Below are 14,789 nucleotides of genomic sequence, written 5' to 3' on the forward strand. Positions count from 1 at the left end.
ATATGTCAACTGGAAAGCTTGCAAGAGAAGTGTGTCCATTTCTGTTTCATCAGGGCAATTCACAGCAAGAAAAAATAACTAATCTTGTCAGGGCAGAAGGGACCTTTTATTTTTGAATTGCCATTTGTCACCTCTATCTGACAGGCCTTCTTTCTTCATAGGATTAAGTCCAGAATACAGCTGTAGAAAAAGAGATTCCTGAGCTATTGCCCTGGACTTCATCCTACCCAGTTGTCAAGGGAAAACAGCACAGTGAAGGCTGAACTTGCCTTTTTTCCCAAGAAGTTTCCACTTGCAAGACACAGTATGTTTGCAGTGCAGAGCAAAGAAATATGAGCTGGGGCTATCTGGGCAGATTCAGGGCTGACACCTAGGAACAGCTGATCCTCACAGTGAACACTGCTGAGTTTGTCTGCAAACAGACATAAGCTTCGATGTAATGAGCTGTTCCATTAAACAAGACAAGTGTGTGTTGGTCGATGAAGATGAAGCATAATATTGCTAAGGTAGTAGATTACTTATTTGTTTTTCCCCTGTGTGCCAAGAAAATTATTGGGAGCTATGTTATTTCTGGGGTAAACTTTGAAAAAGGAAATATAAAATTTAGATTATTTTCTGAGAACAATGACTTCGGTAAATATGTCTTGTAGCAACAGAAAAATACCAAAAGGCTTCACTTAATAAGGAATATGTTAACTGTTTTGGTCGCCATCCAGGCATTCCAACAGAGGAATGTTCTTCTAGGGAGATCCTTTCCTTCTGGAAAATGAATCAGAATAAGTACTGCTGGATACAGCGAATGGTATATTTTTGAGTTCCATTTTTCCTATTAACAGCTCTGACAGTATAAATAAGCGCACATGTGCAAGATAAACAGACTCACAGCTTTTCTCTAGCCTAAAGACTAGCATGTTTTACAGTCAGTGATAAAGGTGAGTTCCTTCATCTAGTATTTGGTTCAGCTTCCCTGTACTGGTGGGTGGTTTGCTTCTCTGTGCTGAAGTCAGGCCACCACTTCCTACCATGGAAGTGAAATAGTTATTCCTCATAGGTCCTTGCAGGCCTCACTAGTTAAGGACTATTTGAAGCTAATTATCTCACCAGCCAGCATGATTTAATTAACAAGGGAGTGAATTATTCATGTACAGGCTAGGGGCTCCTTTTGTTGCTATTTCCCCTATCCTGCTTTGCTGGCACAGGTTGGAAAAGAACAAGTTGCATAACCTAAAGGTATATAAATTCTGTAACTGCCTCATTTGGACAAAGTTCATGTGAGCAGAGTCTGTCCTTCTGCTGCACTGCACTAATAATAAACTGCTTCTGTTCTGACATGATCAAAATTGTGTCCTGTTTTTCATGCCACCACATGTCAGGTGTCTGTTGTAGGCTCCATTCCTTACACAGTGAAAAGGGTCCTCCTTTCTAGCCCTCCTTTATTGCAGATATGAGGAAAAGGCCGAGTGGATTGAAAGCAGGGTAAGAGGAAATGTGCATGACATTTATTTTTAATATTTAAAGCAGCATTCAGGTGACAACCCGATGCAAACTGAAGCCCTCCTCTAACCCAGTGTGTTCCAGGTTAGATGCTCAACATGCCACTATAGGAGTTGGCTGTTGATATGTGAGTACCATCACATCAGGAATAAATCAAGGACTTGCTGAGCCTTGCAGCCTGTGAGAAGCTGCAGAAACATATCCCAACACAGTGCCAAATGCCAGCAGCAGGGTTGTGGAGGACCCCATTATGGCACCTTTGGCTTCCAGTATAGCTCACAAGTTTGTTGTGGCCCATCCTGCACCTGGACAAGAAAAAAAAAACATGAGCTCCTGGAGGGTAGTACAGCATCCCTGCTTACTGTTTGAGACTGGAAAAAAATCACAGTCTCTGTCTGCCAATCATGGGAAAGACACATTATGTTTTAGGTGAGATGTCGTTTTTAATTCAAAATTTTGTTTGTTAATCTCTCCCCACACACACACCCCGCCCCAATTTTGCTGTGTCTGTTTGGTAACCAAGGTATAGATGATCATGTTTTGGTCTCTTCCAGCCACTGTGTACCTCTGTGGCACAGCTGCAGAAGCATTGCCATGCCTGCAGGCATGCATCTGCATGTACAGCTTGTGACAGCTTCCCTCATCATGCAGACCTTGTGTAGGTGGCTGGAGGCCATGAGCAACCTGATCTAGTGGGTGGCATCGCTGGCTATGGCAAGGTAGTTGGAACTAAATGATCCTTGAAGTCCCTTCCAACCCAGGCCATTCTATGATTCTATGATTCCATGATAATGTGGCTGCAGTGGGTCCTTCTCTGAGCTCAGCATGTGATACATAATCCTGGAACCTGGATCCTATAGCCTTGATCCCGACTTGATTTTGCCTTTTTGTTATCAGTGATATGCCAAGGGTCAGACACATGATGACAGTATACCATAAGCACCCCCTGCTTTCCCAGGCAGTCCCAAGCCTACTGCTGCCATCACAGATTTTCTACAGCTAGCTGATGAGGGGCCAACACCACACCAGCATTGCTGCCTGGGGAGCCCCACACACCCCATCCCCGCAGGGCTTTCTGCAGGGCCCTCTGCACCTCCTGGTTGCGGAGGCTGTAGATGAGAGGATTCAGCATGGGGGTGACGATGCAGTACAGCGCAGAGACCACTGTGTCAGCCACTGGTGAGTAGCCAGTGTTCGGTCGGTTGTAGTTCAGGTTGGCTGTTACGAAGTACAGGGTGACCACAAGCAGGTGGGCAGAGCAAGTGGAGAAGGCTTTGTGCAGGCCAGAAGCCACAGGCATCCCAAGGACAGCAGCCAGTATGCGGAGGTAGGAGATGATGACAAACAGGAAGGGGCTGAGGCCCACAAAAACGCTAGCAGCATGGAGTGCCGCTTCAACAGGGTGGGTGTTGCTGCATGCTGCCCTCAGTAGTGGGGGAGCATCACAGAAGATGTGCTGGAGATGGGCAGCCCCGCAGAAGGACAGCTTAGAAGCCAGAAGTGTGTGCACAGCTGAATCCAGCATACCCCAGAGCCAGCAGCCCGCAGCTGCCACTGTGCAGACACCCCGGCTCATGGTGTGGACATAGTGCAGGGGCTGGCATATTGCTGCATAGCGATCATAGGCCATGACAGCTAGGAGTGCACACTCGGCTCCTGCGCACGCCATCAGGAAGAACATTTGTGCCAGACACCCGCAGTAGGAGATGGTTGCCTGTGAGTGCAGCACATTTGACAAGATCTTGGGTACTGTCACTGATGAGTAGCAGATGTCCAAGAAGGACAGATGGCTGAGGAAGAAGTACATAGGGTTGTGGAGATGAGGATCCAGGGAGACAAGGGCAAGTATTGCAAGATTCCCCAGAAGCGTGACCAGGTAAACAACCAGAAAAAGGACGAAGAGGAAGGGCTGGCCATGAGAAAAGCCCAGGAGCATGAACTCTGTCACCCGAGTCTGGTTCTCTCCTGCCATGGGGCCAGCTGGTTTGGTCTGCAGGCAGAAAAGAGCACTGGGAAGAGGTGGAGATTGTGAGCCACAGGACTGGTGCACACCCACCCACAAAGCAAGGATTTCACTGGTATGATGGCTTTAGTCCTATCTCCGTAATGGATGAAAGCCTCCCATACTGGTATTTCAGACAGTGGCATTTTACAGTCAATAGATGTGTTATTCAGTGTTGGTGACCTGACTGCAAGAGTCACACAGGAAAAACCATGACCACTGCACATCCTGACTAACCTACACTTCCTTGGTTCACCCACTGCATTGAAGAAGACCCAGCATGTCTTTCTTTTTCTCCTGTTTGCACTTATGGTGACCCCACACTTCCCTACTTCTTTAAGATCCCTTACAACCTGAGCCAGTCTGTGATATGATTCTATGTTAGTGCTCTATAATATTCTTGAATCAGAGAATAAGGTAACTGGTCAGTGTAGCAACCATCACTGAGCATGTCTTTGCCAGGAACTCTAGCTGCTGCTGGGTTCTGGACTGGTTTTCACTGACAGTACCAGGTATGGCTGGAGTGCAAGGCAGGGTACTGCACATAATTGAACTCAAGGAAGTAGTTCTCTGCTATTCTGACATGGAAACTGTACACTTCAAAACAAGACGCCATCATGTCTGCCTCCCTGCATCTGTACAGGGTATCTGTGAGAAGCTTTTCCTCATGGGTAACAGTTCGATCTTCTCTGACAAATCTCCTGTGATCAGTATTCAGCAATGTCCCCAAGCTATCAGTCAGTTCCTGTCACTCTAAATTTAGTGAACATTAGAGAAATTTCCTGATGCTTATTCAGGGTTCCATTGCCATTATACAAGGCCAAAGTGAATATGCCACACACACACACAAAATCCGTTTCTCTTCAAAGACATTTTTAGCAACTGATTACAATTGTCCTGTCTCTTCACTATAATAACATGATTAAATTATTTCAGGCATAAATCCTTGCTTAACATTCATTTATATGTTTTTAATTTCTCTGTCCAAAGCATGTAACACAGAATCACAGAATGCTGAGTTTGGAAGGGACCTCTGGAGATCTTCTTGTCCAACTAGGGCCATCTATTCAACCAGGGCTACCCAGAGCTGCTTACCCAGCATCATGTACAAATAGCTTTTGAAGATCTCCAACAAGAGAGACTCCACAGTTTCTCTGGGCAACCTGTGCCTGGTCACCCACACAGTGAGAAAAAGTTTCTTGATGGCACCGCCTGTGTTCCAGTTTGTACCCATTTCCTCTTGTCCTGTCACTGGGCACCAATGGAAGGAGCTTGGCTCTGTCCTCTTTGCACCCTCCCTTCAGATATCCCCTTCCAGCCTTCTCTTCTCCAGGATGAACAGTCCCGGCTCTCTTAGAGTCTCCTCATAAGTGAAAGGTTCCAGTCCCTGCATCATCGTTGAGGCCTTTCATTAGACTCTCTCCAGCATGTCCATGTCTCTCTTGTACTGGGGAGCCCAGAACCAGACCCAGCACTTGAGGTGTGGCCTCCTCAGTGTTGAGTAGAGGAGCAGGATCACCTCCCTCGACCTTCTGGCAATACTTTGCCTAATGCAGCCCAATGATATTGTTAGCCTTCTTTGTGGCAAGTGCACATTGTTGGCTCATGTTCGACCTGTTGTCTACCACGATCCCCAGGTCCTTTACAGACAAGTTGCTCTCCATTTGTGCAGCCCCTGCCATACATTGCAGCATGATGTTAAAACAGTGAGCAATGGAGAATTTACTGCTTTTTCTTGGAGTTTTTTTTTTTTTCCTTATGCTTTCTAAGAAATTAAAAACATTGCTAAATTTTTGTGTTTTGTTCTGATGGAATTGCTGGAATGTCAGCTCTGTCCCATTTATGCTTTTCAGGTCTTTCTCTTCCAGATTAGGTAGCCTCTAGTGTGATAGTATTTTCTCCTTGTTTTTACACTTGCACACTGTAATCAGTCTTAGTGTTTGTTTCAATGTGCTAAGTAGACTAAGAGCTTTAATGTTTCCATGGTGAAGTTCACTACTTTTAGTTCTGTTTAATTTCTCTTACTCTCTATTTATTGTTTCTAATTTTAATACTGAAAGGAAAATTTGCAGTCAAAAGGTTAATTCACCATTATTGTGGAACCATTTAGGTTGGAAAAGACCCTTAATATTATCAAGCTCAAGCATCACCTAACACTACCAACTCCACCTCTAAACCATGTCCCTAAGCATCACTTCCATGTGTTTTAAATACCACAAGGCATGGGAACTCCACCACTTCCCTGGGCAGCCTGTTCCAATGCTTAACCACCCTTTCCATGAAGAAATTCTTCCCAGTATCCAATCTAAACCTCTCTGGTGCAACTTGAGACTGTTTCCTCCCATCCTACCACTTATTACCTGAAAAAAAGAGACCAACACCCTGCCTGCTGCAACCTTTCAGGTAGTTGTACAGAGCCATGAGGTTTCTCCTCAGTCACCTTTACTCTAGACTCAGCTGCCGCAGTTCCATCAGCCACTCCTCATGCGTCTTCTTTTCCAGTTCCTTCATCAGTCTTATTGCTCTTCTTTGAGCATGTTCCAGCAAATGAGTAACTTTCTTGCAGTGAGGGGCCCAAAACGGAACACAGTACTTGAGATACAGTCTTGCCTGTGCTGAGCACAGCGGGATAATCACTCCCCTGTTCCCGCTGGCCATGGTATTTCTGATGCAGGCCAGGATGGCATTAGCCTCATTGGCTACCTGGGCACACGGCTGTCTCCTGTTCAGCCAGCTGTTGACCAGCAGCCCCAGGTTCCTTTTCTGACAGGCAGCTTCCAACCACTCTTCCCCAAGCCTGTACCACTCCATGTGGTTGTTACAGCTCAAGTGCAAGACCTCACACTTAGTCTTCTTGAAAGTTACGCAATTGGACTCATCCCATTGATGCAGCCTATCTAGATCCCTCTGCAGAACCTTCCTTCACTCAAGTAGATCAACATGCCCACCCAAGTTGGTGTCATCTGCAAACTCACTGAGGATGTACTCAATCCCCTCATAAAGATCATTGGCAAAGACATTAAACAAAACAGGCCCAAATACCGAGCCCTGGGGAACGCCACTTGTGACTGACCGACAGCAGGATTTATCTCCATTCACAACAACCCTTTGAGCCTGGCCATCCAGATAGTTTTCTACACAGCAAACAGTAGATCTGTCCAAGCCATGAGAATGAGACTGCCTCCTTGATTCCCAAAGGATCAAGAACTCTATCATCTTGAGATCATTATGCCCGAGAGCCTCCAACCAACATATCAACCTTCCGTGTAAACAACGGGTCTAGTAGGACATCTTCCCAAGTCTGTTCTCTGACCACCTGTGTCAGGAAGTTACCGACACACATTCCAGGAATCGCTTAGTCTGTTTCTTCTCCACTGTATTGTATTTCTAGCAGACAACTGGGAATCACAGAATCACAGAATAGCTGAGGTTGGAAGGGACCTTTGAAGATTATCTATTCCAACCCCCCACAGAGCAGGATCACTTGGAGCACATTGCGCAGGATGATATCCTGACGAGTTTTGAATATCTCCAGAGAAGGAGACTGCACAGCCTCTCTGGGCAACCTGTTCCAGTGTTGTCACCCTCACAGTAAAGAAGTGCTCCCTCATATTCAGCCAGAATTTCCTGCGCTTAAAGTTGAAGTCTCCCATGGGAATGAGTGCTAGCAATTGCAAAACTTCTAGCTGCTTATAAAATATTTCATCCTGGTTGGGTGGTCTATAACATCCTTCTACCACAATATCTCCCTTGTTAGCCTTTCTCCCGACTTACCCAAAGGCATACAACCCTTTCATCACTATAAGTAAGTTCCATAAAATCAAGACCTTCCCTCATGTGGAGGGCTACTCCACCTCTTTGCCTTCTCTGCCTATGGGTCCTGAAAAGTCTATATACATCCATCTTAGCACATTCAATGACATAAAAACTTGATACTCCATCTTGAGTGGGGGTGCTGCAAAGCTGAGTGGCAACTGCTTGGCCAAGCTCTTCAGCAGTGTCCAAAGTCATCATATTCTTTAACAGTGTTTTTGTTGTTGTTTTAATTACTATTTCTGCATATGTTTGACAGGAACATAAGGACTATCATCCATTGGACTCCAATGGACTAATCATCGAGTATTCTGGAAATTAGGGATGATCTCTTCCTTCAAGTCAGCCCACAGCCAAAGCAATATGGATTTTGATGCAAGAATAGCACAGCTTGTTTGTCTCAGTGTTACTTTAGTCCTGAAAGCAACCAGGATCATGTTCCTGAGAGAGACAAGAGCTGGAACAGCACACAGCAGTGTTCCCCTGGAAACATCTCCTATCTCCATCTGTCCCTGTCTGCAAAGCTGCATAATGTGCACATTTCTCTGTACAGGTTCAAAACTATGTATGCATGAACATGAACATGCACAGCACTGAGGCAGTCAGTTTTGGTAGGGCACAGATGCCTCCGTGGTACAGGTGTGAGTGCATGCTCTGCTAAGGACCTTGTCAGATGCTTTTACTACTAACCTGCTAGCCAGCAGCAGGAGTCTACTGACAAATTACAGTGGAGATGGCTCCAGTTAAGGTGGGGACCTCCCTGTTACGCAGGAGGGACATGGGAATGTCAATAAAAGGAGTGCTAAAAATAAGAATAAATTCAAAGTAGGAGATTAGGTATGTAATGGCTAGTTATCTGTTTATGTTTTGAGCTCAACCCTTGAAAATCAGAGTAGGTGAGAAAGAGGTGAGTGAGCCCATCACATGATGTCAATGAGCCCTTGGGCTCATGCAAGTACACAGTGATGACATGTCAGTCATGGTATTTCCAGCAACTGCGGGGAACTGTTAGTTCTGCTGCAGTAGTGACAGAGGGCTGGAGACCCGCAGATGATGTACTCCCCGTACTGACAAATTCAGGCTTGATTAGGTGTTAAGGCACAGGACTACAGTGCAGACACAGAAGCTTCACAGAAGCTGAGCCTAATCTTTCACCATAGTATGGAGCAATGTAGCAGTCAGTGACACAGCCACATGACGAGAAATGCATGATTTAAATCTTTGGTCCTCAGACATCCTGTACACAATGAAATGGAAACATGGTAGGAAAATCTTGCTTCCTCCCTCACACTGCACAGGATTGAGCCTCTTTCACTTGCACTGAAAGAGATTTCTCATGGTCACTAATGACCCCCAGCTGTTTCCCAGTGAAACTACACCATTGTTCACTGCTGACCAGCCCCAAAAGGCTGTGTAGATGAGCAGAGAGGGAGCATTGTTGCTGTTAGTGCTGGGGAGTCAATTGGTTTCTCTCACTCCCTGTAGATGTAGGAAGGCACTGTTGATTGGTGTGATAGTGATGCACTGGTTTGAGACCCAGCTTACCACTAGTGAAATGCCTAAAGAAGGTGCTTTGCATCATCTGAGTGCACTTCTGCATAGATCCAGCATTTTGGGGTGTTGTGTGTCACCCTACCTCCTACAGGAAGCCAAATATGCTGTGTGCCCACCCAAGGAAGCTAGCTGCTCCTGAAGGAGAATGTGGCTTTCTTCTCCAAGCTATCATGGCCCATTTGAACCTAGCTGAGCAGACCAGATAACCTGGAGCAAGTAGCCATGGGAGGTAGAATCCTGAAACTTGGGTATGGTCCAGAACCAGTTTGAGGTGATGGCTGAACTAAGGAAGCCGGCAATAATGCAGAACTAATTTATTCTGAAAAAGACTTGATTGCATCACCAGCAGCCACAGCCTGCTTGCATGCCTGGAACACCTAGGAGTCCTGGGTGCCATACCATGTGCTGACAGGGACCCCTGAGATGGTTCCACCATGAATAAGACCCCTAAGAACATCCCACCATAAACAAGACTGCTGTCCCGACCATGGGCAGCGGGCCTGCCCTTCCTGCACTCCCTTACCTCCATGTCCAACAGCAAACTGGCTGATATCCAGTGCTTGCTACAAGGGAAAAATAACAATGTTCATGACTGCTGCCCACAGCATCTTACCTGCATGAGAAAGGGCCTCTGTGTCCGCTAGGCTTGTGAGCAGAGGAGCTGCTTTTAACCCCATGAGGACCCTGGGGGAGAGGCTTGCAGAGGTAGTTCTTGTTCATTGGCAAGGAGCAGAGACACATACCCCAGTCAGACTACACAAGTGGAATCTGAGCAATTGGGATGAAGCCCTCCTGACACAGGACTCACTTTGACCCCACACACCGCTCCAGGCTGTTCTGAGGGCAACTCAGCCAGGCCCTGTCTGAGAGAGCATTTTCAGGGAAGCTGGGCTGACAAGGTCGAAGCACCATGACAAAAGGACTTTTTGACACAGTAATTTGCTTAGACTTTTAAAAGTTTTGCCTCTTGTAACAATGATGAATATCTCCTTGTTCCACACAGAAATTCAGTGGCTTGGTATTCCCATATAATCTGGCTACTCTCTCAGGTTTTTAGATGAAGACGCATGCTGGCAGCACTTGGAGAAACCCCCTCCCACACTGATATTTGAAATAAGGCTTTGCTGAGACCATCAATATTTGGCAGAAATATTAAAATATACTGAAATCTTGTCAGATGCCAGAAACTTGGTAGCTATTTCTGGCAATCCATGTCCATTTTTTTTTGTAGTTCTTTCTTCAGGGCAGCCTTTATGAGGAGAAACTTCAATGTCGTATCCTCCTCTGTTCTACCAAGGCATATCAAGTCTATCCTTGGGTTGCGTAACCACAAGGTTTGGGCTCAGATCCTTTGAGTACTAAGCAGTTCTGGAAATCAGACTCAACTGGGTGCAGAGCCCTTTACTTGTTCAATCGTAAGTGCTGAGCTTTTCAAAAAACATACACTATTGTAAAAAACTGTGAACGTCTCCATGTTTCCCTGTTTGTTTTGACAGATGTATCTTTACCAGCTTAAGAATTCTTTCTCAGTCAAAAACCATCATCGCTTATATCAGCTTACTACAGCTGTAGTGCCTACTCAGTGTTCATGGACTGCACCTGGACACAAATGTTTCTTTTGGACACAGAGACAAGGAAAACAATGCAATTAATGATGTTGTTCCAGGTGGCAGTAATCTGCCTGCACAGCCCACCCACTACCTAAAACACAACCAGCTCCATGGTCAGACAAGGCTGCTGTGGGTTGTAGTCAGTTAGGTCTGGAAACTCCCTTGAAGACAGAGATGCCACAGCCTCTCTGAGATGCTGATCAACTACCTCACAAGCTTCAGAGTCACTGTTGTTCCTTACATCCATTCAGAAGGAAGTATCTTGAACTTGAAATATCTTTGCCTGACTTTTGCCTACTGCTCTCTTCCTCTGTCCAAGCCCCATTGTGAAGAACCTGGCATTATTTTCTGGATTTCTTTCCTATATGTACAGTAAGGCTGCTAGGTGGTACCCACCAAAGCCATTTCTTCTGCAGGCTGAACAAGCCTAGCACCCTCAGCCTCTGCTCACAAGGCAAATGCTCCAGTCCTGATCATCTTGGTGGCTCTCTACTGAAACTCTCCTCTAGTTTGTTGACATTGTTCTGGGGAGCCCAGCACTGGATCCAGTATCTGGATATGGTCTCAGGAGTAACAAATAGAGGGGCATAACCACTTGCCTCATTCTATTTTCTTTGCTTCTCTTCACACAGCCCAGAATGCCCTTGGCCATCTTTGCTGCCAGGGCAAACTGCTGCATCGTATCCAGCTCACTGTCCAACAAAGGCTCCTAGGGCCTTTTCCACAGAGCTGCTATGTGGACAAGCATCCCCAGCCTGTCTTTTTCCCAGGTGCTTTGTCTTGCCAGGCATAGAACTTGGCAGTTGTTCTTGTCGAATTTCATGATGTTCTTGTTGGCCCATTCCTCCAGCCTGACCAGGTCCCTCTGAAAGGCAGCCCTTGAACATACACACCCTCAATTTGGTGTCACCTGCAAATTTGACAAGAGTGCCATCTCTTCCATGTAACTAATGAAGATGCTAAACGATACAGGTCAGGTGGACAGATATCTGTGATGCTCTACTTGTCACTGGTATCCAGGCAGAGAATGACTTGTTAATCACCATTCTCTGAACCTGATGATCCAGATAATTTTATACCACTGCTTTCACTGATATTGCTATTGCTTTGACATATACAAGCTGAATGCATTTTTCTTCCTGTTCCTCTCCTCCCCCCCCCCCCCCCCCCCCCTTTTTTTTTTTAAATACACTTTTATTGTATTCTTTCTGTGGCCACATCTGATTGAGGAGCTCAGTGCTTTGTTGATGGCGATGTTTCTTCCTGTTGTCTGCAGCAGGCTTGTGCTCTCTTTTTGTTTGTTTGTTTGTTTGTTTTTTCCTCAGTGATTTGGACTATCACTGAGGTAGTTTTGATGGTGCTAAAACTGCTCTGCCAGATGTCAGCCAAACAGTAGTTCCAACAGTTTTAGTACAAACTGGCTCAGGCTTGTGTTCTCCTTTTCCTCTGAATATCCCTGTTTAGAAAGCTCCATGGGCAATATTCTTCATAATTTTCTTATAAATACCACAGTTGTAGCACTCAGACTTATTTGACAGAGATTGTAGGAAAATGCCCTCTTTTACTATAGCATCGATACAACTGAGCATACCAAACTTCCAGCTCCCTTTTACAAGTCAGTCATGTCATACATTGCCCAGTGGGTTCTGTGAAGGCTCTGGGGCTGGAGCACAGGATGTATGCAGAGACGCTGACAGTTTGATTTGTTCAGCCTGAAGAGCAGAAGGTGAAGGGGAGACCTCATTGCAGTCTGCAGCTGCCTAATGGGAGCAGGAAGAGCTGATGGAGACAGATTCTTCTCACAGGTGCATTATGATGAGAAAGGGCAACAGGCCCTAGTTGTAACAAGCAACATCCCCCTCTGGGAAGAAAAATCCTTCAAGCACTATATCTAAGCCCTGAGAAACTATGGACTCTGTACTTGCAGATACTCAGCCCTCACCTGCCTACAGCCCTGAGCAACCTGTGCTAATGGGTCCTGCTCTGAGCGGGGTTGGACCTCTTTCCCACTAGCATGTCTGACCTCTGAAATTAAATTCTTATCAGGTTTTGTAAGAACAATATTTCAGATTTCTCTCGTTGCTTTTTTTCCAGTAAAGAGTTGAGTTTTCTTCAAGAAGTATATGTGTGTGTATATATATATATACACATATATATATATATATATGTGTATATATATATATATACATATATATATATATATACATATGTATATATATATATATATATATATATATACACACACACTTATTTTTTTATTATTTTTTCAGATAAATTGCCTGGAATACTCTGCTAACTAGACCAGTCCATAAGCAAGAATAAGGAAAATATGGCATTTCCAGTTCGGTCTGCCCAAGATAGGACAAAAGCCTCACTCTGTATCTTCTGAAAATGGTAATGGAATACAAGGTGACATTTGTTTCTAAGACTTGCATTTATTTATTAAATTTCTGAAGAAAACTGCAGTGCCTCAAGCTACTCTGTAGCAGGGAACAGGCATAACTAGTTTGGTACTGTGTAGTGAGGTGGGGGTGTTGATCTCTTCACCCAAGCAACAAGCAACAGGACAAGAGGAAACGAACTCAAGTTGGATCAGAGGATATTTGGAAAATATTCTTCACTGAAAGGGATGTGAAGCTTTAGAACAGGCTGCCCAGGGAAGTGGTTGAGCCACCATCCCTGCAGATATTTAAAAGATGTATAGATGTGGTGCTTAGGAGCATGGTTTAGCGATAGACTTAGCAGTGCTAGGTTAATGGATGGACTTGATGTTCTTAGAGCTCTTTTTTCATGCTAAATGGTTCTATGATTTTCATTCAATTTAATTGACCGCTAGTATTTACTTTGCAGGAAAAATAAAAAAGTCAGTAATGGTTGCACCTACATAATCCATCTATAAAAAGGGCCAAAGCTGACCTGATTTATTTGTGTTTGCCAGGGGCTGAGAGTATGTATAAATGGATCAGGCAATGTAAAGTGACTTGTTGACCTGTGGCATCATCCCTGCATTGCAGGGTTTGGAGGAGGTGTAACAACTTCACAGGGCCCTGTCACCAGCTCCAGGGTCAGCTTTTCATCCTGGCCAGCTTGTACTAGGAAAGGGATAGGTAAAGGCTGTCCTGTGACTAATGAGCAGCATTCAAAGGGAGCTTTTTGATGAAGCGTTCTTACTCCAACTACAAGAAGCATCACATTCACAGGTTCTCATTGTGCTGAGGGATTTCAATCGCCCAGATGTCTGCTAGGAAAGCTACACATCAGGCAGTATGCAATCCAGGAGGCTCCTAGAGTGCATTGAAAACAACTTCCTGGTCCAGGTATTAGAAAAACCAACCAGAGGAGAAGCATTTCTGGACCTGGTGCTCACCAGTGTGGATGACCTCATTAAAGAGGTTAAGATTGGAGGCAGTCTGGGTTGCAGTGACCATGCCCTAGTTGAGTCTGTGATCTTGAGGGACGTAGGCCTGGCAAAGGACAAAGTCAGGACTCTCAACTTTAGAAGAGCAAACTTCCAGTTATTCAAAGAATTAGTGGATGAGATCCCATGGGACACTGTCATTAGGGAAAGAAGACCTGATCAGAGCTAGCAACTCTTTAAGGATATTTTTCTTAGAGTGCAAGACCTCTCCATCCCCATGTGCAAAAAAACAAGCAGGGAAGGCAGGAAACCATCATGGCTGAGCAATGACCTTCTGGTCAAACTTAGGCAAAAGAAGGAACTGCACTGGCAGTGGAAACAGGGCTATGTGTCCTGGGAAGAGTACAGAAACACTGTCTGGATGTACAGGGATGGGATCAGGAAAGCCAAGGCACTTGGCACTAGAGCTAAACTTGGCAAGGGATGCAAAAATAACCATAAAGGATTCTACAAGTACATTGGCCAGAAAAGAAAGACTAAGGAGAGTATACCCTGAAAATTGTAGATGGAGGACTGCTAACAACAGACATGAAGAAGGCTGAGGTACTTCACAACTTCTTTGCCTTGGTTTTCACAGGCAGTCAGGCTTCCCACATCTCTCAAGTCTCCAAACCTCTAGGCGGGGGCTGGGGGAGCAGAGTCCATCCCACTGTAAGTGAAGAGCAGGTTTGGGACCTCTTGATGCATCTGAACAGCTACAAGTCTATGGGGTCTGATGACATCCATCTCAGGGTTCTGAGGGAATTGGTTGGTGTAGCTGCCAAGCCACTCTCCATCATGTTTGAAAAGTCATGGCAGTCAGGTGAAGTCCCCAGTGATTGGAAAATGGAAACATCACTCCCATTTTTAAAAAGGGTAGAAAGGAAAACCTGGAGAACTACAGACTGGTGAGTCTCAC

The 14,789-nt window shown here is 45.3% G+C and overlaps 1 protein-coding gene across 1 annotated transcript; it reads right to left on the reverse strand.

Annotated features, from left to right (window-relative positions):
• Positions 1-2,476: 2,476 nt before the first annotated feature.
• Positions 2,477-3,466, reverse strand: LOC116494431 (olfactory receptor 1020-like). Its single transcript, XM_032196331.1, has one exon. It carries the CDS (start codon positions 3,464-3,466, stop codon positions 2,477-2,479), a length of 990 nt encoding a protein of 329 aa, XP_032052222.1.
• Positions 3,467-14,789: the final 11,323 nt, after the last annotated feature.

The sequence above is a fragment of the Aythya fuligula genome, chromosome 1 (assembly GCF_009819795.1).
Source record: "Aythya fuligula isolate bAytFul2 chromosome 1, bAytFul2.pri, whole genome shotgun sequence".
Lineage (NCBI taxonomy): Eukaryota > Metazoa > Chordata > Aves > Anseriformes > Anatidae > Aythya > Aythya fuligula.